This window comes from Halictus rubicundus, chromosome 5 (assembly GCF_050948215.1).
Source record: "Halictus rubicundus isolate RS-2024b chromosome 5, iyHalRubi1_principal, whole genome shotgun sequence".
NCBI lineage: Eukaryota > Metazoa > Arthropoda > Insecta > Hymenoptera > Halictidae > Halictus > Halictus rubicundus.
The window spans coordinates 9,688,550-9,715,921 of NC_135153.1; the positions used below are offsets into that span (position 1 = coordinate 9,688,550).

Consider the following 27,372-nt stretch of genomic DNA (forward strand, 5'->3'; position numbering starts at 1 on the left):
ATAAAATTCTTTTATATTAGAATCATTTGTAAAAAATTTATTTCGCACACGAATAATTTAACACGTTCGCTATCTGCACGATGCATGCGCGATAGCCGCGATCACGAATTTTGCGTAAAAAGGTAAAATTAAATTTACGTATGACGTTATTTCCTAGGAGGTTAACAATCCGTAATTTTTCTTTGTTATGAAATTTTTGACATACATCATAAACGAGGTACGTTGTATTTCACAAAGCAGGATCATTGTGAAAATTGTTAACGAACGTGTTAAACGATAAACTCGTACAATTTACACGAAATTTTTTACTTAAACAAAGAAACAGACACGAAGCTTGTGTTCCATTTTTCGAGTTATTTTTGCGGAAATATCATGTTTCAATTTTTACATTTTGGTACGTACCAAAGTTTTGTAAATTATAATCATTGTTGATGCTTTTTCGAAAGTTAGTCTTTCAAGATTACAAAGTATGTGTACACATATTTCCATCTTGAGCATAACAACCTGTTACAAGAACAATTTATTGGAGGATAATTTAATGTTTAGTTATTACAACGACTAAGAGAAAGGATGGCAAACAAGAATGTAAAAATATTTATTGAAAACGCTCCTACCATATGTTTAATAAAGCGTGGGACTAAGGATTGATAAGGCAGGGTATTCGTTATATTCTATCTGAAGCCAAAAATCCATTCCATATTTTTCTTTGAGCGCCACTTCCGTAAGATAGCATGGGCAGATATCGGTGGCATAATCCACTTGGATTTGGAAAGGTCGTGCAATAAAATCAGGAACGTTTGAAGCATACGTAATGTAGACTACGTGTGTCGAAAAATACGAAATATTGATAACTCGAAGACATCATTAATAAGTACATTTACGTAACGAAATTTGTCTTACTCGTCAATCCTGATAGCAAATTGTACATAACGCACATTTAAACAATAATGAATAATAAAAGACAGCAATGAATAGACAAAATGTGCAGTTTGACATTTTGTAAAACAGTAGAATAACGAACAATACGGTAATGTATATTTTGTGCTTTTAAAACTATGAGATTCTTGTATGTTTGCATATTTACAATTTAATAGGTACTTCATAAAACACCGTGTAAAAATAATAAGGACTCAGTGTAGCAATAGTTACGATTAAAAATGGATTACAGTGAATTCTCGATATATGTCAACAACACGGGTCTTACCAGCGACATATACCGTCCAGGAGACATCCCCGAGCCGTGTTATGATTAGAGTCCTCGGCGTCTGAGACCTCTCGAGCTTAGGGGTGTACCCCACGGTAGTGGGGACGATTCCGCGACGTTTATCATCCAGGCCCTAGCGACATATATAGAGAAATCACTGTATTTTAATACAAACTCGTCAATTTACACAGGCCTAATAATTTCAATTAAGACTGTAGTTGTTGTTTGGCGGCGGCTTAACGGCGGTGCAAGAGAAACGGTATTAACGCAAGGCATGTGTAATATAAATTACGGGCTCCGGTCTGCAACAAAGGAGCGGTAAAACTTATGATACGTCCATCTCAGCCTTTGTATCCTATTTTCTCGGAAGAAAACGAAAACAATTAAAATTCTCTTCGCGCATTCTACGTTTGCAAACTGCGAAAAGTGAGGTAATGAAACCGTGCAATTTTACGCGGTTACGCTTGCATAAAACAAGATGGAGCAGAATATTTCACGGGCATGGGGATTCCTTTGTGCGGCATACGGCACGCTATACGATTTACGGAGCACACTCTGGTTGAAGAAAGCCAAGTTCGTTTGAATAAACAGGCTCGTTAATCGGGGGCAAGTTCTATTTCCCGGCAGCAGAAAGATTGAACGCGGGCCGCGCACACAGTTGCTCTTTCAGAAGTTGCAACTTTTTCATGAACACGGCAGCCCTTGCAAACTCCTCGGCGCTGCTGCGAGTGGCCGTGTTTAGCCAGTCAACACCTTAAGTTCTAATTTAAGGTTAATGGAAACTTACGTTCCCCGCTGCGCCATGTATCCGCGTGAATGTTATCGTTTCCACAACGCGCGCGCGCTCGCGAGCCCGTGGAAGAATAACGGAAGAAGATAGAGACCCCGGGATATTCCTAGTTACAGCTTGTGACCACTTCGCAAAACGGGAAGATCGATTTGCTCCTCCGTTAAGGATTACATACGCCAGATGTACCAGAGATACAAACAACGTAACCCAGTTCGTTTTATCAAAGAATCGGATCCGTTTTCGTTTTTAATCAGCATCGACCTACATTGATCAGTCGCCAGAGACCTTTATTGTTAATAGAAATACGACCAACCGATTTTACAACGAGCACACGGCCGTTCCTAAAGAGCTTGCTTACGCACGCGAAACTTTGTCGTTTAAAGCCAGAATTAGGAAATGATATTTGTATGATAACATTGTTTTTTTTTTCGAATCGTCAAAAATCCTTTTGAGAAACATCTTTTTAATGCAAAATGAACCTGCTTAACAAATTTCAGCTCAATCGGGTTTGTCCGGTTTTCGAAAGTTTAGCCAAAAAAGGCTTTCTTGTAGTTTCAATAGCACTTGTGTTTCTGTAATGATACTTTGATCGCCGGCATTGAAAGAATTCTCGGTCAACATAGGAAATATTGAATATTATTCAAGTAATAGGCATGTTATTGCGTTATTAAGATAAATTATGATTTTCTGTATGTGTCGCAAGAAACAAGAGCCACTACGGAATTTCTTTCATAGTTTAATCATTTCAGCAGATCCAAAGCGACACATCGATACCTTTCAATTCTTTTAATCCCTCTAGTGCCTCGAATTGAAACTACTAATTTTTGTCATAAAGTCTGTAGTCTAGTTGCCAGTAATTTAATTTCACAATCAGCTTCAGTCAGATCCAACGGAGTTTATTGCTCGCTAAGCCAGCTCACGTAACAGTTCTTTCACAGCGGCTTCCGGGATTGGATGCTTTGATCCATAAATAGATCTCAAAGAAGCATGAAATGAGATCTAATACGTCTTCCATAAATAATATTAGTGTCGGAGCTGTGACGCGCGAGTGTGAAAGAAGGATGTCGAAGAAAACGTCGAGTGCACTACTTTCAGTATGTGCTAACTTTCGGAGCGAACAAGCTGAGATGTCGAGGACACGAACCACTTGGATTTCAACGAGAGGTTTCGCGTTTCGTTCTCACTTACCAAGAGTGCAAGGAGATACTTCGACGATGTTTTCGGATCTCTTTTACTACAGTTGGTCTATGAACGATTCTCCTATGATATTACGCAACGTAGAAAATCGATCCATTAAGGGTGCGCATACAGGAAAACAATGGGTAAAAAAATCCGATTTTCAAAAATATTTTCATTCGATTCTATAATCATTTGACTATACTTTCTCAAAATTGCAGTACAAAATTCGTCAAATTTTGGAATCTAACACAAACTTTGTAGTAAATTCAAGTTCTTATTTCTTAATTTATTATATAATCTCCATCATTATCAAGGACAGTTTGCCATCTTTCCTGCAAATTTTCAATCCCCCTCTTATAGAAATCCAGGGTTCGTGAAGCAAAATATGTCTCAAGGTGCCTCCTTACATCTTATAGTGAATGTTTTATTTCTTAAATAATGCTCCAGAGATCTGAGAAGGTGATAGTCAGAGAGAGCATTATCCTGTGAGTACGGTGTGTGCGGTAAAACTTCCCATTGCAATTCTTTGATTTTTTCCTGAGAGGTACGGACGCCGCCATTTTATTACAGGGTTGTAACAAAAATTATACTTTTTAGAATATTTTAAACACAGGCTGCTTTACCGAAAACTAAAAGAATACGTGTTTCCTCTTCAAATTCTTCGCAAATAATTGATTACTTATGGGTGCCCCTAATACTTAAGACTGGCGACCATTATTTAATCCATACTTAGCCTATACAGAAAGCATTTAAACACTACATTCTCGAGAAATCGTGGATATTGAAATTGTGATCATTTCATGAAAGCAAGTGGTACAACCATAAGCCTGGACTCCACCGATACAAACAAGCGAACATTAAGTGCTGAGGTTTCCCGGACCACCCTGTGTAATATTACATGCACACAGAAATTTTTATTTATCGCGAATGGCCCATTAGTATCTTTAGATAAGAAATCGTGTCGTTCGTTAAAGTGCGAGGACATTAATATCTACCTTCTGTCGCGATGTCGGGTCGCGATTCATCATACCTTCAAGATCGATACTTAGATCCAGTGACTGCAGCAAAATTAAAGGTTCAAGAATCCAAGACTCGCTTTTCTAGGAGCGAGGGATTTCTCTCTTGGGTATTTTTTAGCTAAATGGGTTAGGCGAACCCATCGACGCGACTCGAAGCAGCCATTCAACGCGGTCATCACGGCATACGAATGCAGTACCTCTGAATACGCGTCTCTACTCGATAATTTTCTCGATTCACGTTTGCAGTAAACTTTTTCCTTCGAAATGCGAGTCGCTCTCGACGTTACTTTCACGCCTAACCCTGGGAAAGCTAAGCTTCCACTCCTCCGCTTTTATGCGCCTATGACTGGACTGCGGATCTTTATACAAAATAAAGATTGTTTGCATCAATTGCAGGAAACAAGGACCGAATAGAAATTTTTTTCTCGCGTTATCCAGTTTAACAAGGTGATGCTAATAAATTAATATTCCTAAATTCTTTTAAACTGTCCACAGCTTTAATTTCGGTAAAATAGTTTTTGAGAAATTATTTTACTGAACTGGAAACAGAGCTAGGTAAACTACTATTTTGAACAGTAAATAGTAAAATATTAAAAAATCATTCGGTTGCATTACGATTTCCGGCCCACCCTGTATAACCTAAAACATTCTCATTGTCAGAAGACTAATTGCGCGCCTGCAAACGTTACCTCGAATTTTTCATGAAACTTTAAAATTCATATAAAAAATATTTTCGTTTGTTTGGAGGTATGTTCGTTGAAGTGAAACTGTATCCTCGGTTGTAATGGTCGACAGAATTTGGCGCTTGAACAAACGCCGCTTACCGGCTAATGGCCGAATTTTAACCGTTCACAAACCTATAATTTTCTGCCCAGGCTTTTTTGCGAACCACTCGACGCTGGAAGTAGAACTAGAACAAACGAGGTTAACGAATTCAACCATCGAAACTACCAAACTTCGAATAGATTCCGCGCTCTTTAGCTCTCGTTTCTAGCGCTCGTGTCATCTGTGTCTTTTATCCAACTTTTCTTCGCGATAACGCCTTTCCCGGTTTCAATTAATGTCCGGCGCGGTTCGTAAGACGCATTAATCGCCAATGTGTGCAACGTGCTAAAGCGTGCGAGAACGTCAAACGGCGACGGGAATTTTCGAAAAGTTTGCGACCTACTTTCATTCACGGAAATATATACTACGTCGCGTTTGGTTCGGGCAAAAACCCCCGCTGACTCAGCACCAGTTTTCACCGCTAACCACTGCCTAGGTGCCAAGTTAGGGGTAGGTTAACGTGGGTACGTAGACGAGAGATTCAGATATCGAAGTGGTGTAATCAGTGAAATATTTACGGAGCTACAATGGCCAACAAAGGAAAGTTTAAACGCTAATGTACACGGTGACTACCACAATTTTTGCAAACTGAAATTTTATTTTAAAGCAGCAATGAATTTTTGATGAATATCTGCACACTTATAAAACAATGGAAGCTGAAATTTTAGTTTAAAGCAGCGATGAATTTGTTGCGAATATCTACATCTTATTAGACAATGGAAGCGAGGAACCTACAAAAGGGAATAGACATGAGCCGAATTGTGTCACGTTTGGTCTCATTTTAATCAGAAAATTGTCACGGTTACGTTAGCAAAAGTTTGCATTAAAAAATAACCAAAAAGAAAATAGTTTTGTCACTGGACTAGTGTTGCTTCATCAATACACCTAATCCTGTATTATGTTACACTTTACGACGATCGATCTTGCGGACCCTTGAAGAGGTACCCCCACCCCCTACCCCGTGGTAGTGGAGATCAATTTTTCATAAATATCGTGCACGTCTCTTTAACATATTGGGTGTATGCAAAGGTTCTAGTCTTTTTTCAACTATCTGTTATCCACAAGATATACGAAATATGTTACCAATCGATAATCAAGTTTGCCATTTAGACACATCGATAGCAGACAATTACAATGGAAGAAGATATTTAATTGAATATAATTAGCTGGACCAGTTTGTGTGTTCCAAAACCCTTTAAAACGGAATAACTTTGTTAAAATCGGACCATACGAATCGAGTTTTTAGCTATTATGCTATTTTTTAGTTACCAGGCTTACCAGCTGATGCGTAAAAAAAGTTATTTAGAAAATCGGCAACAAGAATAGTAAAAATCGTGGTTCCACGCAGTTTTACCTGTGACTCTCAAACAGAAATTTAATATATACGTTTTATTGAAACCTGAAATTGCAGTAAAATGCTCTATAAATATACTACAATCGTACTAATTCTAAAGAGTGCTTACGTCTTTCGATGCCTGTCGTTTGTTTCTACGTCAACGGATTTCACTGAAATTTCCAACATGCACATGTATATGACATAAATCCAGAAAATATATTTTTCATATTTTCAATACAAGCGCGAAAAAATACCTTGTAAAAATCTGAAAATTTTTTCTTGCGCAAACAAAATGCAACAAACGGGTTATTCGATCAAGAATGAAATAAGCGAGAGCCTACTGTGGTCTCTTGTAGTTTTGCCGCGAAGTGTATGAGCAATCCCCAAAAATCTGAACGACCCGCTACAGTGTTTACTCTATATATGTCGCTAAGGCCTGGACGATAAACGTCGCGGAATTATCCCCACTACCGCGGAGTATACCGAGAGGCTTCTGCGCGCCGAGGAGTGTAAACGTAACACGGCTCGCGCATGTCTCCTGGACGATACACGACAAATATCGAGATATGTCGTTGACATATATCGAGAATTCACTGTATTCCGCGCGAGCATGGCGAATTTCGTCATCTCGTTGGTTGAATTATCGTTCTTAATTGTAACAGTCGTTATAGATTCCGTCGGTTCGGCGAATAACTAGGAGTCGCCTTTACCGGATTAAACTGTTTACAAGGAATCAACTTATAAATTACGAGGTCGTAACGTCGACAGCTTCGTGAAATTCCCCGGTCCGCCAGGGGCGTGTAAAGAATCCCTTCGAGGTATTTCAAAGCTTCCCAGCGATTCCGTAGAAACATCATTAGACTGAAATAAAGTTGTTAGAGTGGCGTGGGTGGCTGGAGAAGTCGGCCGGCAACGGCAGCAGGTATTGCTATTTGTGCCTGTAACCGTTGAATATTTCTCTTTGTAACCATAAGTCCGAGACGCAGTTCTCCTTTATACGTGTTCCGAAAGAAATGCCTAATGGTTTCCGCTTAATTGCTTTCTACGTACGGAGGGCCCGCCTTCGCCTTCCCTGGGTTCGTGTTTCGCCGGGCGCGCGCGGAATTAGCGCAAATAACATTGTTCATAACTTTTTAATGAAGGTGAAGAATGAGAAACAAAAGGCGCCACGGTAAAGAGCTATTGTCGAGACATCGCAACGGGAGCTGCTCGAAGTGATCACACTCTTTTCCCCTCCACTCTATTTCCCCTCTCCTCTCTTTCTCTCTGTCTCTCTCTCTCTCTCTCTCTCTCTCTCCGTTTTTAACGACTGCTTTGAACCCGAGACTTAAAGTTACGACGCAGCTCAATGAGGGCCGCGAACAAGCAAACCAGACTTCTTCTTCGAATTTCGAGGAAAGTAGAATGCGTTTTGCGCTGACGGATTTTACTTCGAATTACTCGTGAACAATCTCGGCGTAATCTTCGGCAGAGACGCATCGCGGTGCTCGCAGGCCTTAGGCACTTTTCTAACGACTCCGCCATCAGCAACCCCCTCGTACCCCTCCCCTCGTCCGACGTATTCGTCGACTGTCCTCAGGACTTTTTTTTTCCGGTGACAATCCCGTTCGCACCAGCAAGTTGTACTCAAAAACTCGAGTTTCACTGGGAACTGCAAGAACTCCTGCCCCCCCCCCCCGCTCACCTCCCTCGGCCGCCCTTCACACCACCAAACCACCGCCAATGGCTGAACAGCGAGAACCTTTCTTTTACGGTGGAAAGTCTGTCTATCGAATTTAAATGAATTTTGTCGATTGATCGCGGAGACTATATTTTTTCGCAGCTCATAAATCTGTTCGTAGACACGATATTTTTCGTGGGTCATAAATCTGTTCGCAGAGTATTTCAATTTTTTAGAACGACACGCGAAAATTTTCAAGTACAGCGAATTCTCGACTTTTGTCCACAACACGGGTCTTCCCAGCGACATATATCGTCCAGGATATATATATATATATTCTAGAGATACAGTGAATTCTCGATATATGTCAGTAACACGGATCATACCAGCGTCGTGTATTGTCCGAGCCGTGTTATGTTTACACTCGTCGGGGTATAACCCGCGGTAGTGGGGATAATCCCGCGACGTTTATCGTCCAGGCCTTGGTGACATATATCGAGAAATCACTGTAACGAGTGCAGCAGAATTCTGAAAATATATACTTTCGAGAAAATTACGACGTGTCAGTAGACTTTTTCTACCGTTTCTAATTATTCGGAGGAAATACGTTCGCAGGATATTATTCCACCGCTCGGAAAAAATTGACAAATTAAAGCGCGATAACATGCAAAGTGCGCGCGTGCATATGTATGATATAACTCAATAGCACCGCCGATTAGAATCTGTGAAGTTATTTTTTTCTCTTGTAACGTATATTTTGCGTCGCGATTGCCACTTTACAAACGAAACCTGAATTGCCATACTTCCACAGGGCGAGTCTATCAATCGATTCGTACTCAAACGTCTATCGATTTGACGTTTTCATGTAATGTAGTGCTTTTGCAAAAAGCCAACGATGAGAGCAACGGCGACGAACAAAGTGAATGGCAGGTGCAAATCCCGGCCATTAGAAAGACCCTTGAACGCCGACACGCGATTCTGTCACTATAGTTGACGTACACACGATTATCCATTCGGGTTTCACTCGTCAACTAATCGGTGAACAATCACACGTATGTTTCCCGTGATTTTCTGTGCAGCGTGAATTTTTCGTAGCCATATTTTCATTTCCAGATTGTCTGTGTGTGAACTCGATCATTTATGCAAGCGACTCTAATAGTTTGATCAACCCATTGTAAGCGGCAGTAGAAGTTGCTCGGCCAAAGCGCTGCCAAGTTCTGACGTTTTAAAGTTATATAGAATCTTCAGTTTTCGAGGCTCCGACGAACGCTGGTTCGAAAATAGGCTAAGTCACCAGAATGAATTTTTGAGTCAGTCGAATATCACGGATATTTTAGTAAACCGGCTTTTTGGCGGTTCCAAAGTAAGCGCGGCATAGTCAATTACATTCTTCTTATCTGAGCGCTCTTTTACCTTAGGTCGTACGTATGAAACTAAGTAAAAGCTTTCACTATTGATTTTCGGGGCAAATACTTCCTCCGGTATGCATGGAGGATGAAATATTTATTAGAACTGGTATTTACTATATTTTCTGGTAAATACTGAAAATACGTAACATGTAGTGTTTAAATAATTTTTACAAAACACTTTCTTTATTCATTCTCGTTCCATTGTTGTTTCATTTGTTCAGCAATTATGGATTTCCCGATTCATAAAGCTCCGAAGAATTAATAGTTTCTGCAAACAAGCAAATACCACCGAGTGAGTGTTGGTAATATTTAATTGATACTAGTAATTTTCCAGCTAGTACTAGTAAAAGAATATACATGATCTAGTAGCATTTATTTGAGATTTTAATATTTAAGAAATCCAGTAATGTTTATTTAATATCTTCCAATAGTTACTACCTAGTACTAGTAAAAAATTATGCACAAGAGATCCAGTAATATTTACTTAAAATTTTCCAAATTTTGTAATCTAGTGCTAGCAAAAGATTATGCAACAGAAATATTTCAAAGTATTTACTTATTTTTATGCATAGTCTTTCGTGGAGAGCCAGACCCTATATAAACAGTGTCCATATTCTTTAACCAAGCGACGCTACGTCGGGCCGCCCGACATACTTAAACATTCCTAACTTTCTAAACGCTGTGTCCACAGACACCCTACATATGATGTCCGCGCAATTTTGCAAAATTTAGAAAGGCTCTATTCAGCCCCCGTCCCTCTCATAAATCAGCCGAGAGCGAAATAGCGTCAGGCTATCTGTATTCAGGTTCTTTTTAACCCTCCAGTTCACGAGCGAAGAGAACTCCCGCCGATGCATGGAAAAAGTTCAAGGAACCTAACGTTCTGTCTGTACTTTTACTGATAAAGCCCTTTCTTCTCGCAATAAGATTATTGTTTTATTCCACGAATCCATTTGCAAGCAGAGTTTAGCATATTATGGAATTTTATTAACAGTTTAATGGAAAAAATAACAATTTTTATAAAAACAACAATCAAGCGACATCAGAACACACGTTTTCATATACACTATTTCGCGACAGGGTTCGTCATTTGTTTCATTGTTAACGAATCTAATACCAGAGGCCGCTTTGCATCTCTGTGGGATGTATAGTCATAAAAAATTCACTGATACGTGTTTTTTGTTACCTTTAATTTTTCACTTTTTTCCTCCTAATTCATCGATTGCGGCCACTGTGCGCCGGTTCCCGGTGAAAATGGCGCCAAAGGGTACCGATGCGGACGAAAGTTTGGCAAACACCATGGACTTTCTTTCTGATTTGAAATTCGCGCCTCACCTTTACCCTCGGCGCCGGCGAAGGCGAACTCCCTTCACCTTTCTGTCAACTCGGCAACTATTAGGTCCCGAGAAAAGTTCATGCAGTCTCCTGGGCGATATACTTGTAATCCTTTCATATTTTTTTTCCCCGAGGATCTTGACCCGTTTTCTACAAAAGTTTTGCGTGAAATATTCGGACGAAACGTACAAACGGGAGAATGTAAACAAACGCATAGTGCGCTTCAATCGCATCGCATTTAAAGCGACCGAGAAGAGATTTTCATTCCGAAAAGATTAGCCGCACTGTAACCCGAGATTAACAAATGAAAATACAGTAATGTCTCGGTACTTACACGTGCAGAAGACGTACACGATGTTTGGAATAAATTGATCCCCACTACTGGCGGGGTGAGTATACCCCTTTAAAGAGACAAGGAGATCGATTACCCAGAAGTGCAACACGATATGAGATTAGAGATAGCCGTGAGGCAACACTAATTCAGTGACAAAACTTTGTCGATTTTAATTATCATTTTATGAAACGTTCACCAACATATTTGTGACATTTTTCTGATTAAAATGACACCAAACACGACACAATTCGGATCATATTTACTTGTTCAGTTCGCGATGCAGTGGAACCTCGACTATCCGAACCGATGATATCAGAATACGTGCTTGATATGTAAACAGTTAAAACTGAAACGAACCGTATCGTGAAACACTATAACGGGATTCTGCACCTCTGGATAGTTGGAGATCTGTTAAAAAATGGACCGAAGAATTGACCTTGACCGTTTTGTCAAGGTCAACATGGTTTTTAATCGCATCTTGTAGTACTCATCGCGACGAACAAAAGTCTCACAGGAACCATGAGTCTCGAGTCAATTGTTCTCTTAAAAAAACAACTTTCAAGTTTCGCAAACTATTTGCGAAAATGGCCAATAAAGAAATGTTCCTAAAGAGTAGAGAATGAATTCTTTCCATTTGACGCGTCGTTTTCGAGAAATGTCGCTTTCCGACGTCGAAACGTCCGAATCGTGTTCGTTAGCAACATCAATTACATATTCGATAATTACGTTACGATATGCAAAACGGCAATTATCACTTTGCCGTGTCCCCTTGCAAAAGTTTCAGGAACGTTCCTTTGTGGACCGTAATCCGATTAAATAAATGGAAACTCGCTATCGGAAGAGGTCTATGGAAGTATTCTTTCGAAACAATCGCGAACGACTACGTGTGTTCCACTTCGCGTTTGTTTTGTAAGAGGTCTTTGTCGAAATGCGACGGTAATGTGAAATTACCGGGGAAATTATGTCATAAAAATGGACGCCGCGGGAGCACGACAGAGGAGGGCACGTCGCGAGATAACTGAAAACATTTTCCGCCAATAGAGAAATATGCCGGGCAAATGTAGCAGATAAAGCTTCAAAAGAAAATTCTAATTGAACGGAGCTGCAAGCGCACGAAGTTAATCGATAAGAACACGGCAACATATCTAAAAAGACTCTGCACTCCCCCCTCTCTCTCTCTCGACAGATGGTTATCTTTTAATTGAATCCAGATAACAAACTCCATTAAATTTGTAGTAGCGAGATTTAATAGTGTTTAATGCTTACGAAAATATAAAAAAAACATATCTAAACCGTCGTATTATCCGCCAAGTGGAAATTTGAACAAATGTGTACAGCGTATACCAAAATTGTGTGCAAAGACTATAGCAGCTGGATTCTGTACCCTTGGATCGGTGGAGATCTATTTGAAAAGTGCAAAATTGTCCTTGAGCGGTTCTTTCAAGGTCAAATTTGTTATTGTTGTATCGTAAGCTGAATAAAAGTCTGACAGGGTTTACGGGATGCAGAACTAATAGTTAATGCTAGTAACGCTCAAAATCTATAAACCTATCCCCACCGTTGACGCTCCAGTAGGCCAATGCTTAAGCTTTGACGTCACACGCTGTATAGTGCGTGTGATCGCTTTAGCCAATAGAGCAGCTAGAGGCGTGCCCCTTCCACTCTGACCAATCAGCCCCGCATTCCTTTCACGAGGCTTCTTGTGCGCCACGCACAGTACAATGCTTTCATAATGCTCGTGATACGTACAGCTGAGGGAATCATAATGCGCACAATGATTCCAAATGTGAACAAGATCGGCGATAATTTACACAAAGCCGTTAAACAGTGTGGAATACCAAATTTAACAATTCTTTGTCCGGAGAACTCTTTGTTACAACGTGAAGGAATATTTTATTAAATCTACATGTTTGAATACAGAACGGAGTCGAGATGGAAATTCTCTATTGCAATTCTACTTCTGCCTCGTGTACTATCCTCGGATCGAAGTAACAATAAAACGAACCGGGCCCGGTACAAATTAAAACAATGAAGAGTGATGCTCTACGAATTCGGTATTAATCGATATTGGTAATTTCAAACGGGATTACTTATTACGTAGTAGCAAACACAAAAATTTGTTTGGATTAAGATACTCGTCAAAATTAATTTAAACAATCGGTGTTACAATGAAATAAAAGTGAACTTCATAAATATCTGGTTCTTATTATTTATATTTAGTTCAATGAAGAAAAATGTACCTGTGAAACCAAACACGTGTGCATCCATTATGGAACTCTATAAGACAAGATTTTAGAAATGATCTCGCAACGAATATAAATGCGTTATAGCAAGGAGTGCATATAATTAATATGAAACGCAGGAGATTTTAGTAACCCTCGTAAAGCGGATGCTTTTAACGATTTCGTGGCAGCTATAACTGTAATAGGTTCCTGCAGATCCTTTCACGTCAATTTTATTTAAAAAATTCTTGAAACTAATTCATTCGGATCAACGTTGATCTTTTTATTAGATACATAATATAAATAGATAGACAGACATCTAGATTAGACAGTTGTTACAAATTATTAATTAAAGTCTGCCTCTGTTAGTATCTATTCGAAAACGATCAAAACGTGGTAAATACATTGAATTCTCGATATATGTCAACAACACGGGTCTTGCCAGCGTCATGTACCGTCCAGGAGACATACCCGAGTCGTGTTATGTTTATCTCGGCGTACGAAGCGTCTCGATATACTCCGCGGTAGTGGGGATACTTCCACGACGTTTATCATCGAGGCGTTCGCGACATATACAGAGAAATCACAGTATTACAAGGCCTCTGGAACTTCGGGGCATACCTCGCGGTAGTGGGGATACTTCCGCGACGTTTATCATCGAGGCGTTCGCGACATATATAGAGAAATCACTGTAGACTGGTCCCACACCTCATTTCGCGTGACTCGAATTGTAACGACAACGTTTGTTGCTTTCGCAGAGTGTGCGGTGAAGAACGGAGGAACGGTGGTGGAGCACCATCAGTCTTCTTACTGGGAGCAACCCTTTAGCCAGCCATACTTCGACAACACGACGAAGAGGGAGACCACGACGACCGTCGGACAAACCGCTCACCTGCACTGCAGGGTGCGCAATCTTGGCGATCGTTCTGTAAGTTTCGAGTTGCCTTATTGCCTTGACCCCTTGGTGTAATAAGGAACGCGAGCGCGCGGAGACGTCGTGTTTCACGGATGAGCAACCGTCTGATGAAACGGTCCCGCTCGGTCCAACCGTCCAACGCTTTTCACTCCGACTTTTCCCTTCGTTCCATCGACCGGGGATTTTCTGGCAATTTCTGCCGCGATCCTCGGACCTGATTTTCACCCTCCCGACAGCGGGGGCTGTGCTTCTCGCGCTGGCAACGACGACGATGCGACGCCCCGGAAAAGTGAAAGCGGACAAGACGCCGCTTAATTTCTGACACGTTGGACAAACTGAATGTCTTAGATCGTCCCCGTGATTTTTTTAAAAAGACCAGCCTCTTCGGGACGTCCTCTTACAGCCAATCTCATACGAGAACGAATTCTCTTAGCTCGACGATTCCGCCGGGATTCGTGTAACGGTCTGTTATAACAGCGAAGGTTCGATCTAAGCTAGTTCGACCTGTACGATCTAAGCGAAACGCCTATCCCCTCCACTGCGGAGCATTCCCGCGAGGTACCGAGAAGCTTGAGCTGCCCCAATGCTTGTTAATGTTGTAACAAAGTGATTCCTGTGAAACCGTTTGCTCTTGTTACTTGATAATTGCTTTTTTGGTTAAACTTCACCTCGGCAACCCAGAAATTTTTAAATTTCTTTGGTATAATTTTGTAGATCTTGACGAGAAAGTGCCAAAAATCCATGTTTCATTGTGAGGAATTCACCGATTCAGAAGTTAGGCGTGTTTAAAGTTGAAATTTTCAGTTTTCTCGTACAATATTATCATGGCACTGTTTACTCTGCTTTCGCATACGCTGTTACAGCGCTGTTACAGTGACGAGCAAAAGTGTAAACACACTTCGCTAGTTTTACATAAAACGTGATAATACAACCTATTTTTCAATTGAATGATAGAGATTAGGTACTAGTAATTACAAAGTGAATAGGATAAACGAAACACAGCAGTTTATTTTCGTTAATATTAATGATATACGGAATATTGATCGAAAATTGGGATTGAAAACAATTTTTACAGTTTTGCACTTTAATTGTGCTATTGTCGAATTAAAGCTTTAGATTAATATTTTGTCTATTTTCTTTTACTTTTTTGTACTGCTTTTAGCCTGCGTGGCACACTATCTATTAAATTTTTAATAATTTCCGGCTCAATGTTGTACCATTCTTGTTCTGTCCTTTTCCACAATTCATGAACAACACACACATTCCACATTCCACATTCCACATTCTTTTCCGTTTCTCGAAGAAGTTGACACACTACCATCAGTTTTCTTTATTCTTGCAACCATCGTACGACTTACACCACATTTTACTGCAATTTGCCGTAGTGAAAAACCTTTATCGCACAATGAAATGATACTGTTTCTTTGATCTGCAGTAAGTGGTTTCATCTTGACTTACGCGTGTCAACTAACGTTCAAATAGGAGAGAAACTGTGTAAAAACCAGTCTAAACGTGTCTTACTACAGTTGGCTATCAGTGTTTGTTGACAATCTCATTTCCCTAGCACTTGTGTACTATCTTAACCGTTTCTGATGAAACGTGCAAAACTGTAAACATTGCTCCAAATCCTTATTTTTGTAAAATACTATGTATATATTTAATATTATCTAACATAAACTGTAATGTTTTGTTTATCACATTCACCATATATAAGCTTTATCATTAAATTGAAAAATAGGTTGTATTATCACGTTTCACGTAAAACCAGCGATGTGTGTTTACACTTTTGCTCGCCACTGTATATCTGAAAAATGATTTTCCACACGACGGTTGATTGGCGCGCGCGAGCATCTTAATGAAAAGTATTTTTACGGATAAGTACGGGCCACCGTCAAATAGTGACATTACTCGTTATCGGCGTTAGTCATGCATCACCGCGTGACACACAGGAACCCGTTGGAATCCAATCACCGATCGTAATCGACGATAAATCAAATTTCTCTCCACCTCGTACCCACTTCAGCCAGTGTGCGCCGCGTGCACGGCTCTCTATCTGCGCCGGCCCAGGCGTTTATATTCGCGGTGTAAAATCAATGTGGCAACACTCGGTGCATTGTCGTTGCGTGCGACAGCTTCATGCCATTCGTTGTTTCAAGCGGTATTGAAATGAAAAAAAAAATACAGCTTCAAAAGGTTCGTTTACTTTCCCATTCATTATATAATACATTATTCACCGTTTTAACCCGGCGACCCGCCTAGGCCACGGGATGATGGCCATTTAAACAGCGAAACGTTGTACAAACTGTCGGGTTCTCGTTTTCATTTTTCTTTCTTCCTTTCTTTTTTCCGGACACCATCGTTACACACTATGTCACGATGAACATCTAATTTAGCCTGGCCGGGTATTGAAACCGAGAAAAAAATGCAATTTTAATGGGAATTGCCATTTCGTTCCAACGAAGTTGCGCTCGCTATTTGTTTCGTTCAACGGTCGTCGCATTTGTTGTACACCGTTTTATTAAATACAACGTACACCTCCTATGCGATAGGAAAACATTTCAACAAAGGAATATTACTCGACGCGTTACGATTTGAAATAATGACGCCTGTACAATTAATTTCACTGCGCAAAGCACGAAACCGTGGATTTTCTGTCTGGAAATATAAATTGGTTTTGTTATTAATTTACAATGATTGCATTCATCCTGCGATTGTTAGCAACTAAATAAATATCACGTCTAGCATAACGTAATGAAATATACAATCTGAACCTAATTCAAATTTTTATAGTTTATCCTCTGAGCTTTTTTTATTGATAAAACAAAGATTTTGTCTAGTTTTATTAGGTCTAACGAGTTTTGTATATGTTCTCTCGTTCTAAGAGACTTATTTGATTATTCATGTGGGCATTATTCGTTGTATTCAAACACGTGTGATGTATAGACCTCCGAGTCAGAACCGTTGTGTGACCTATATATGGCTGAACGGTCTGAGCACATTAATTATACGAGATAAACCCATTAATATGTATTCACGGGGGTGCTTAAAGTAAAATTAGAAAATGTCATAGGCGCACCGGAAGAATCATTTCATTACACTCGAACAAATATCTCGAAGAACCTTCACTGACCTTAGGAGAACTGAATTTCATAAAAAAAAAATGATATGGTCGTGCACGGATAGGGGTGGAGCCCTAAACTACGAATTCGGTCATTGGGAAAAGGCGTCATTCCAATATTTTTAAATAAATAAAAAATAAATTCATTTGGGTTTGCGGCACAAAAATACGAAATCCAAAACTATGAGTTCTAACGATACAATATTATCGAACATTGTAGAATATTGCGAGTATGGACGTAATGAAAAAATGGTTTGCGAGATAATATTCCATTTACAATCAAGGCCTCACGTACTGTGTATGTGTGTATATTATATTAGCCAACAAAACGTGCACGCGCACACAGTGTCGAAAAATATACGCCTGTGTACGTTTGTTTGTGTCCGTCACCAACAAGGGTAAACATATTGCCCACAGTAATTTCGTGGCTGCATATGTCAACATAATATAATTAGTTGATTAATAACCGAGAACCTGCCGTGAACGCCTTCATTCTCCGCAGATTCACCAAAACTTCTATAAACCTGAGGTTTACTTGGCAAACTTACGCAAAGTTTATGTTTCAAAGTCACCGAACATCACTCTGTTATACATACATATACCGTCAAATTTGTCTTGTTGTCGGCTACAACAAGACGTGATGCTGAGGCAAATCCGCAACTATTTTCGCAATTCAGAGAGCATAACAGGGACATTTCGGCAGCTCAGCAACAAACATTTGATAAGGGGAGCTCTCCAAAAACTGTACGCATAGGTTTCCCAAAAATATATAAAATTATGTCTTTTAATTTTTTCTTGGTATTAAATTGCATTAAGAATTTTAAGTATCCTTCTATAATAATAATAATATACTCATATATATACTAATATATATTTATAATAATAACATACTCATATACAGTAACTCATATAATTTTCTAAATATCCACGATAATATAAAAGTCAAGAATTTTTTAAAGGGTGTCTTCACCTCTAGATTTTCCCAAGACGAAAAACCGCATTTGTGCAGAGTATTACATTTTCAAAATTTTTGTGAAAGGGAATTTTCGTTGCAAATACAAACCTTCATTTATTAAACCGTCCTTCGTAGTCGACTCACTTCATATATCATCATGAACTAGTTGGCGTGAAACTTGAATGGAGCTCGCAATGCAAACAGTAGTTATCAGAAAAAGTTCCGGACCATGAAAAACACGCGTAAGTGGTCTTAAACGAGCCAGTGTTTTTTCAGGTCCGTGCTGTTATTTCAAGCCTAAAAATTAACTCTTAACCGTAAGCGCAATTCTACCGCCACATTGTTACAGAGAAAACCCTACCGAACCTTTTATTAATTATAATTCAAATTCGATGAAATTTTTGTGAAGAAGTGTCTGTACTAATCGCAAATGACGGATTCATTAGAAATTATTAGATAGCCGAAAAAGAGCAATATAAAAATGATAACAGAAAGCAAACGTTGTAAATCAGTCCGCGAATATTAGTGACGGCTGGGCCGCCTCAGTTGCATTTCTTTCGCCTCATAATAAAATGTCTCTCCATAAATCGTGCTCGTGCTACAATAGGTGATCACGTGAAACTTCGATTAATTTACATAGACGGTGCATCATTATGCTTTATTTATAACGGCAGTAATAGCGTATTTGTGTGCGAGTGAATTGGGCGATTACTACATAGGTTGTTACACGATTAACGAAACAACTAATGGTAATAATCTTTGATATGAATGTAAAAGAAGTTGAAGAGGAATTTCTTTTCTTTTTAAATAATCAATTGATGCCTTTGCATCATCTAGGGTGAACAACATTGGACACGCATAACTTTTGAACCAGTGAATTCCTCGCCTTGAAACTTTGATTTTTAGAATTTTCTCGCTAAAATCGACGGGATTATATAAAAGAAAGTTAAAAATGTCTGGGTTGCCAAGGTGAAGTTTAACCTATTTCTACACATGTACTGGAATATGCTAGAACACATTAGAATATTCTGGAATATACTTCAGTTTGCTAGAATACACTAGAAAGTACTAGAATATTATCCTAGAATTTACGAAAATATACATACTGGAATATACTAAAATATAGACTAGAATATACTTAAATTCTCCCACTACGTAGTAAAATCGAATTTCTCGTCCGAGTCGGACGTTCGTGAGACAGAAACCGCCGCGTTCGAATGACAGGCAATATCTGTACAGTGTCCCTAATTGATACTTAGTAAACGAAAAGTTCTTGCCACAATTAATTTCCCGCGAAGACGTTTCGGGGCATCAATTCTCTGTTCTCAACATCGTTCAGCGCGGAGAATAAACGTTCCGCCGATAAGCCATCCATTTCCCAAGGTTCCCGCGTGCTCCTGTTCTAATTATATCTGACTGAAAGTTAAATTGAACCGTGAAGTTTTTTGCGGCGAAAAATTACAGGCTCAACATTCGGGGCCTGGATAATTGAGTTCGATAGCGGTCAGCGGCGGTGAACCAAGATTATTGCGGATCAGTTAAATGTTTTCACGTCGAGGGCTCTGTCGAAAGATTTTTTCTCTCCCCCCCCCCCCCCCCCCACAACCTCCTCATCCCTCGACGAAATGCGATTTCCCGCGATTCGATGTAATACGAAATTCGGACAGACGAAGCGCGTCCGAATAGAGGGTAGGTTTTCTCGATAATTCCTCGTTGGATTTACCAAAGCGTAAAAGCATAAATTTTACCTCTGTTCCGCCACGTTTTATCCAATAAATACTGAATTCGTTTTTTATAAAATGATTCGAGCGTGAACGCTCCGGATGGTTATAAGGATTTATTCTCGTTCGTATGTATGCATGTGCGCTGCTCTTTTGCTTATTATATTTTTCGTCGGCTTTGGTTTTACATTTCATAATGTTCGTTATTGACGTACCGTTATTTTACCCCAACGGGTGAACGAAACGAATCGCGTCCGGTATTGATTGCGATTCCGATTTATTTCGCGTGAAGCGGCTATAATTAATGTTAATATTCAGTTTTGCATAGTAGATTGTTATGAGCACATGTTCCCACAGCGGTGAGAGCGATGTGTCACGTAGATACTTGAGAATCAAAAGAATTATTATACAGGGTGACCCAAAAGTGTTGTACCTCCTTGGAGCGGGCGATTGCGAAGGTCATTTGAAGGTCTTTTTCAGGTCATTTTGAGGTCTCTGCGAAAACATTTTCCCCGGCTTTGTTGAGAAATTACTAACGAAAAATACGGACCAATCAGTGCGCGGCTACAGCGGACGAGTTTCGAGGAATGTTCTAATTTATCAAGATATTAATTACACGATCTTTGAGACAGTTTCGTGACGCTATAACGCTATAGTGCGCTCTTTACACGTGCAAATGTCGGAAATCAAGTTGGGCACTCTACGAAAATCGAATGAACAATTTATGCTCGTTTCAATTGACAATTAACTTTCTGCTAGCGAATGAATGAAGTTTAAATTACATTCGATCACGATTATATCAAACTCCGTGCTTAATTTTACATTTTAATCCGCGTATGCTCATCTCCAATTATCGTAATATAATAATCCTGGAATTGCCATGTAGCAATGACGTAGAATATATAATTTAATAAAAAATTTAATACTGAATTTAATAGAAAGCACATCCGCGTACCACGTTTGATTTAATAATTAAATTACTCCATCAAATTCTAATTTCTACTAAAGCCCGTATAACATTTCTTACATTGGCGTGCATGCAAAATATTCGACAATTTTATGACACAAAAGTAAATCGAATGTTAATTGTTCGTTCGCAATCAGCTTTATACAAGAAAAAAAAATGTATAGAAAATTCTGATTTGCTTACAGGTCTCATGGATCCGACAACGAGACTTGCACATACTCACCGTAGGAATCCTAACGTACACAAACGACCAGCGTTTCCAGTCGTTGCACAGCGATGGAACTGACGAATGGACCTTGAAGATTACTTCACCGCAGGTTCGGGACAGTGGAATCTATGAGTGTCAAGTTTCCACCGAACCGAAAATTAGCCAGGCTTTTAACTTGAGCGTCGTAGGTGAGTAAACTCAGACAATGTGACTTATATTTGCGTTAATTAAAACCCTCATTCCAGTAATGGACACTCTTAACATTTTGTTGAGATGTTACATCAATTAGTTTACTACATGAAGAGAAAAAGAAATTTTGGAAAAATTGCTATTGGTCTTGAGTATACGCCACGGTAGTGGGGATAATTCCGCGACGTTTATCATCCAGACCTTGACGCCACGTATAGAGAAATCATTGTATTTTAGATAACTACTACAAAGAAATAATTAAATACAATAAAGCGTTTGTCATTAAATTAGTATTATCTCACCGATACATCTAATCTAATGTTCATCAATCTTTTTTTACCTATGAAGAAGTAAACTTTACACACCTCTCTCAAATACAATGAGACATTTCTGCAACTAACGATACGCGCACAGCCTCGTTTTATAATTGTCAAAGCAATTGCAAGAATTTTTGTTACACGTAATTAAAAATTAAATTACGGCGAGGTACTTCTCTAGTATCATGCGTTTTTCACCCATATACTTTTTATCACGTCACGTGACATATCTATGAAAAATTCATTGGTGTTTTAATCTACAGTCCCATACTGTAAAAGTTGCGGCGCTTTTTTTTTGCATCGTTCTCTTTTTAAACTTTATTCCGCTCGCCGCTGTATATGCGGCGCGTGTAGTTAAGCTGAATTCTTAATAACCATTAAACCGGGCGGTTGGTTAGCCATTAAAACGTTGCGTAGTGCCTCGGGGGGTCTAGGAACATAAATAAAATTTCCCGCGCTCTCATGATTGATTCATACATATTGTAACGAATTGAAGCCGCGTACGTGTTCTTTTTACAATAATTTATGGGATTACGATTTTTGAAAATGTTTCTGCGGCGCAATATTCCCAGTGCTTCTGCAGCACTTGCGTCGAAGGGAAATTTTAAACGATGGTTTGCAACGAATTTTATTATAAAATAATGAAAATGTAGTTTCAACAGTAATCGTATAGTGAAGTGGGTAGCCCAGCTCGATATTCTGATGGAAGCTAATGAGTCTTTCGACGAATGCAATTTTGTTTGTTGCACAAGAAAAACACAAGCGAATCGCTTTGACCGATTACGTTTCTTTGTTATCTGCCAGTCGAGCGAAACCATAGATTTGTTTCGGTCCGTGCGACTCATTAGATTTATTAACTCATTATAGCATTACGGTCGATTGCGCCCCGAGGAATCCGAGGCATCTGCATTCATTCGAGAAATGTATTGATCTAATGCCGGGTCCATTATGCTTGCAGTGTCGAAGGCAAAGATCAACGGCAATTCAGAGCTGCACATCAAAAGCGGAAGCGACATCAATCTAACCTGCGTCGTACTGCAGACACCTGAGCCGCCGTCCTTCATTTACTGGTAAGTTTAATTGGACTTTCCCGAATTCAATTTACGTTCAGACATAAATGCCGAATTCGCACGCTTACTGCGCGACACGGCCGAACTTTGCCAATGAAGTTCTCCATGAATCATCGAGACGGTCCTCCATAGGTCTCGATTACAGGCTGAAGTGAACGCGTAACACGATGCTGATAGGCGGACGGAAAATCGGAATTGCTTTTCTTTCTCTGTGCCCGTCGTGCACGCTAATTGAACGCTCCGATGATCAAACTGCAAATAGTTGGTAATTTCCTAGGGAATACTCGGTTGAAGGTGATCAGAGCCGGCCGGGAGATCGCAGCCAAGAAACTGCACTACCGACCCAATACACTGCGGTGCATAACTATAATACCGTTAAAAATTTTCGAAAATTTTCAATAGCACCGAAAAGAGTTGAAGAGAAACGATACACAGGGTGTCCCGTTTGATATAACTCCTGCACGGTACGTGATTGTCTTAATTTTTTCAAGGTCATTTCTAGGTCAACTCGTGTTTTTTAAATAGAAGGCTATATTTTAACCCATAGAATTTTTTAACCTACAGAAAAAAAAACAAATTCTTCACACGTCTTTGAAATAACCTTGAGGAGTTACATCAAACGGCACTTATACGTGGGACACCGTGTAGAATGGAGGGAGAGCAACATGTAAGAATGAAGCAACATGTTTAAATTTTCAATTATTGCTCTACAATGAAATGTAACTGCACTTTCGAATTTTTGAAAAATCGATTTCCTCGTTTCGTCAAAAGGAGCCACTCGACGAGTGAACGCTCCACGCGTTCTGTTTTCGTAATAAGAAATAGAAAGAGCGGGTGCAAATGCAGGATGCCTGCAGAATATCCTCCATTAAAATGATCCGCATGGTTCACGCTAATGAAAAGTGTTCGGTTTCAGGTACAAAGGTGATCACGTAATAAATTACAGTCAAAGAGGAGGGATCAGCGTGGTTACCGAAAAGCAAACGCGCACGTCACGCCTCTTGATCTCCAGAGCGTTACCTGCTGATTCTGGAAATTACACGTGTGCCCCGTCTTCGGCCGAGTCAGCCAGTGTCCTAGTCCACGTACTCAATGGTGGGTGAGTTAGAATAATAAAAGTTTGGAAAAGAAAACATTTCTCTGCACGTCTCGCGATCGTTACGAAATAAGATTGTTGAAAAATTCGAGATACCTAATCAGTGTGTGTCTCCACACAGCATTTAAAATGACATAACATTTTTAAATGCGGACCAAGCACTGGAATTTTTTCAACAAATCAGGAGAATTAGTTCACTAAATGACATTATTTAAATTTTCATTACAGGATCAAAGAGTTGTATAAATTTAATTTATTGATTTCGAGAAGATTAATTTTGTAGGATTGACTGTAAAAATGTAAAAAATAACAACCACAAAATACGATTCCTTGAAAGTTTAAAACATCCATGTCTGCCAGAACTATTTATATTCTATTTTATTAGAATTGAATACTAGCTGTGGTTTAACTCAATTCTCAGAGAATAAAGATCCCAAATTCCTGAAGAATGCATCTGGGCTCGTTAAAAAGACCGTTATTGTAACGATTGCCTAAACAATGCATCAGGGTTAAAAGCGTCTAAATCTTTCCATGAAGAATGTTAACAAAGGAACGTTGTTCAGAATACGTACTTTGACGAGAAAGCCGCGAAAGAAAGACTCGGAGAACGGGAAGGTGGGACTTTACGAACGCCATAAATCCGTAGAATGACAAACGTGGTAGGTCGAAGTGTAGATAAACTAAACGGCGAAGGTCATAAAAGGGAGGTCGAATGCAGGCGCCGGTGTCATCAGCTTCTGGCGTCATGCGCGTTGCATAGCAGGCAATAAACACTGCGCCGTTGCCGTATGCCGCTTAAAATGAGAAAGCTCGTAGTAGCGAAGGGCTGCTTCGTTATTCCTCGAAAACAGTCGAGTATGTAGAAATATTTCGGTCTCCGAGGAAAAAATTTAAATATCCTACTGCCCTGACACATTGTCGTCACGTTGCGGACTCTTCGTGTTAAGTCCGTTTTAACTTCATTTTTTATTCGCGGATGAATATGTGCATCTATTTATTCAACGTGGCTTATTTCACCGCTGCGAGGAAGTCACTTATTTTCATATTTCACGCACAGTAGACCCGGAGTCGCCGGAGTAAGACATGTCTCCCCACTCTAACTTCCCCTCCCACGGCGGTATTCCCCCACGCTTCCCCTTCCACGGCACTATTGCCCCACGCTTCCCCTTCCACGACACTATTCCCCCACGCTTCCCCTTCCATGGCGCTATTCCCCCACGCTTCCCCTTCCATGGCGTTATTCCCCAACGCTTCTCCTCCCACGGCGCTATTCCCCCACGCTTCCCTTTCCACGGCGCTTTCCCTCACACTTCCCCTTCCACAGCGACATTCCCCTCCCACGGCGCTATTCCCCCATGCTTCCCCTTCCAGGGCGCTATTCCCCCACGCTTCCCTTTCCACGGCGCTATTCCCTCACACTTCCCCTTCCACGGCGATATTCCCCTACGCTTCCCCTCCCGCGGCGCTATTCCCCTACGCTTCCCCTCCCGCGGCGCTATTCTCCCACGCTTCCCCTTCCACGGCGCTATTCCCCCACGCAGAATATTGCGTTTATATATTTATTATACAATAATAAATTCCCCCCGGCAGAGAGAGGGTAACTTTTTCCCCTCAATTCCAGTCAATTCCCCTAATCTGGCGGCCACTCTGAGTAGACCTGGGAAATATGTTTTCATTTTGATCTCGTGATTAAATGAACTTCAATTGTTTCATATTGTGTGGACTCTATTAAAAGAAAAGTAAAAATTGTTTGTTTTAATTGTAAGACATAGGGACTATATAGGAATTATTTTCTTTATTATTATTTGTTGAACTCTTTTAATCTTCCTGCTGATTGAAATTTCATTCATCCATTTTTCTTATAAATGCATAAAATCCGCAGTCTATCTTTTCTGCTAACAATTCACTGTTTGGTGAAAACATTCGCTGATAAATAGGGGCACTACAATATTAGCAAAACCATAATGGCGTAACGGGAATAACGTAAACAAATTGACGTGTATGGCAAATAAATATGTTTAACAACTTAAATAAATCACTTAACGGTGACAACGTAACGTCGACGAGTGTGCTACATTTTCGCACGATCGGAGGAGAGCGTAGAGTTACAAAAAAGAAGCAATAAATAAACTTCGGAATTTCCTCGCTCACATGTACATTCGATACACGTATCCCGAGTAAAAGTAGCCGTGTATAGGAGTACGTGAAGTAAATTACAGAAGGAGGGTTGCATGGTCGTCTGCGCTTATTGAGTTACTTGGTGCTGTTAAAAAATTCATCGAACACGTAAACAGGCTCTTAAAGCTTTAAATATTTATTCAGTAGGCTTCTCATTAATTCTCGAATAAACAAGCGTCGAAGTTTTCGGGGAAGAAATCTGCCTTTGTTCGTCTCTCAACACAATTCAGTGACGTGGCAAAACATTGAAAAATTGTTGTTGAGATACGACAGAATTTTCCGGAAGCCGAACCCGATTTCAATTGTGCGCATAATGTATGATAAGCTGGCGGTACAAGTTGCGCGCACTTCCGTTCGCTTGCGCAATCAGAAAAGAAAAAGAAAGGAAGGATGAAATAAGTTCCCGGGCTACATCTGTCTCGTTATTCGAGCTGTCAAAAGCCGGAATATATCAGTCAAGATATTACCTCATGCAAATTCCTCCAGGTGCTCTTGGAAGAGCCTATGGCTGCAAGTACACGTTGTGTTTCTCGTAGTATGTACTGTGCCAACCTGAAGAATGAATACCGAAGCACGCGAACGTATGAGATACGAGCATCAGCCGCCACCGCTATTCCGGAAGGATTGCGTGTGACATTGCAAAAGGTATAATATCTTTCCTTGCTTTTCAGTTTCGCTTTCGACTTCCTTCCACCACAGCGACGCAATTAATGATGTTAAATAGTGCGCAAATCACGCGCCTTCTCTTCACGAGAATATCTCTGCCGTACATACCGGGTGATCCTGAATTTCTCGCGAAACTACCCTCCGAGATTCCCAATACGAAAAACATTAGAATTTTGGGAAATCCGAACTCAAAAATTATATCAAAAATTATCATTAAAAAATTAAATACTGAATCAATAATTATTATCGGTTCCTCTAAAAGGTGTCAATTGGAATTTAGTACAGTTTTCTCGATATATGTCCGCAACACGGGTCTACCCAGGAACATATATCGGCTAGAAGATACTATTTAGTAGAAAAGGCGATCGAGGCCACTCGAGGTTTGGGACCCTTCATGAGGTATACGGTAGTGGGGATAGTGCCAGGACTTTTATCGCGTAGATGTTTGGGACATATATCGAGAAAAGACTGTATTTCATAAAATTCACTTTTATTATTCCACATTCACCAGACTTTCTTCTGATGAATAATAAATCCAAGTTGCGAATGAAGAGATTAGAATTAATAACGTATTATTGAGCAATTTTTTCAATTGGATTGCATATTTTGTAGGCAATTCAGCTTCCTCCTGCTTCAGCAGCGTAAACCAGAAAGTAGT

The 27,372-nt window shown here is 39.9% G+C and overlaps 2 protein-coding genes across 2 annotated transcripts in view; one reads left to right on the forward strand and one right to left on the reverse strand.

The window, feature by feature from the left end:
* The window catches only part of LOC143354273 (neural cell adhesion molecule 1), a 252,015-nt gene that overhangs the window by 151,125 nt on the left and 73,518 nt on the right, over positions 1-27,372 (forward strand). The window contains exons 3-6 of the mRNA XM_076788234.1: positions 14,072-14,241; positions 21,176-21,386; positions 22,663-22,774; positions 23,691-23,869. Of these exons, the coding sequence (XP_076644349.1) occupies positions 14,072-14,241; positions 21,176-21,386; positions 22,663-22,774; positions 23,691-23,869 (672 nt within the window). The remainder of the gene's footprint in view (positions 1-14,071; positions 14,242-21,175; positions 21,387-22,662; positions 22,775-23,690; positions 23,870-27,372) is intronic.
* The window catches only part of LOC143354272 (uncharacterized), a 148,660-nt gene continuing 124,847 nt past the window's right edge, over positions 3,560-27,372 (reverse strand). Inside the window, exon 10 of the mRNA XM_076788231.1 lies at positions 3,560-3,575. The gene's annotated coding sequence lies outside the window, so the exon portion shown is untranslated. The remainder of the gene's footprint in view (positions 3,576-27,372) is intronic.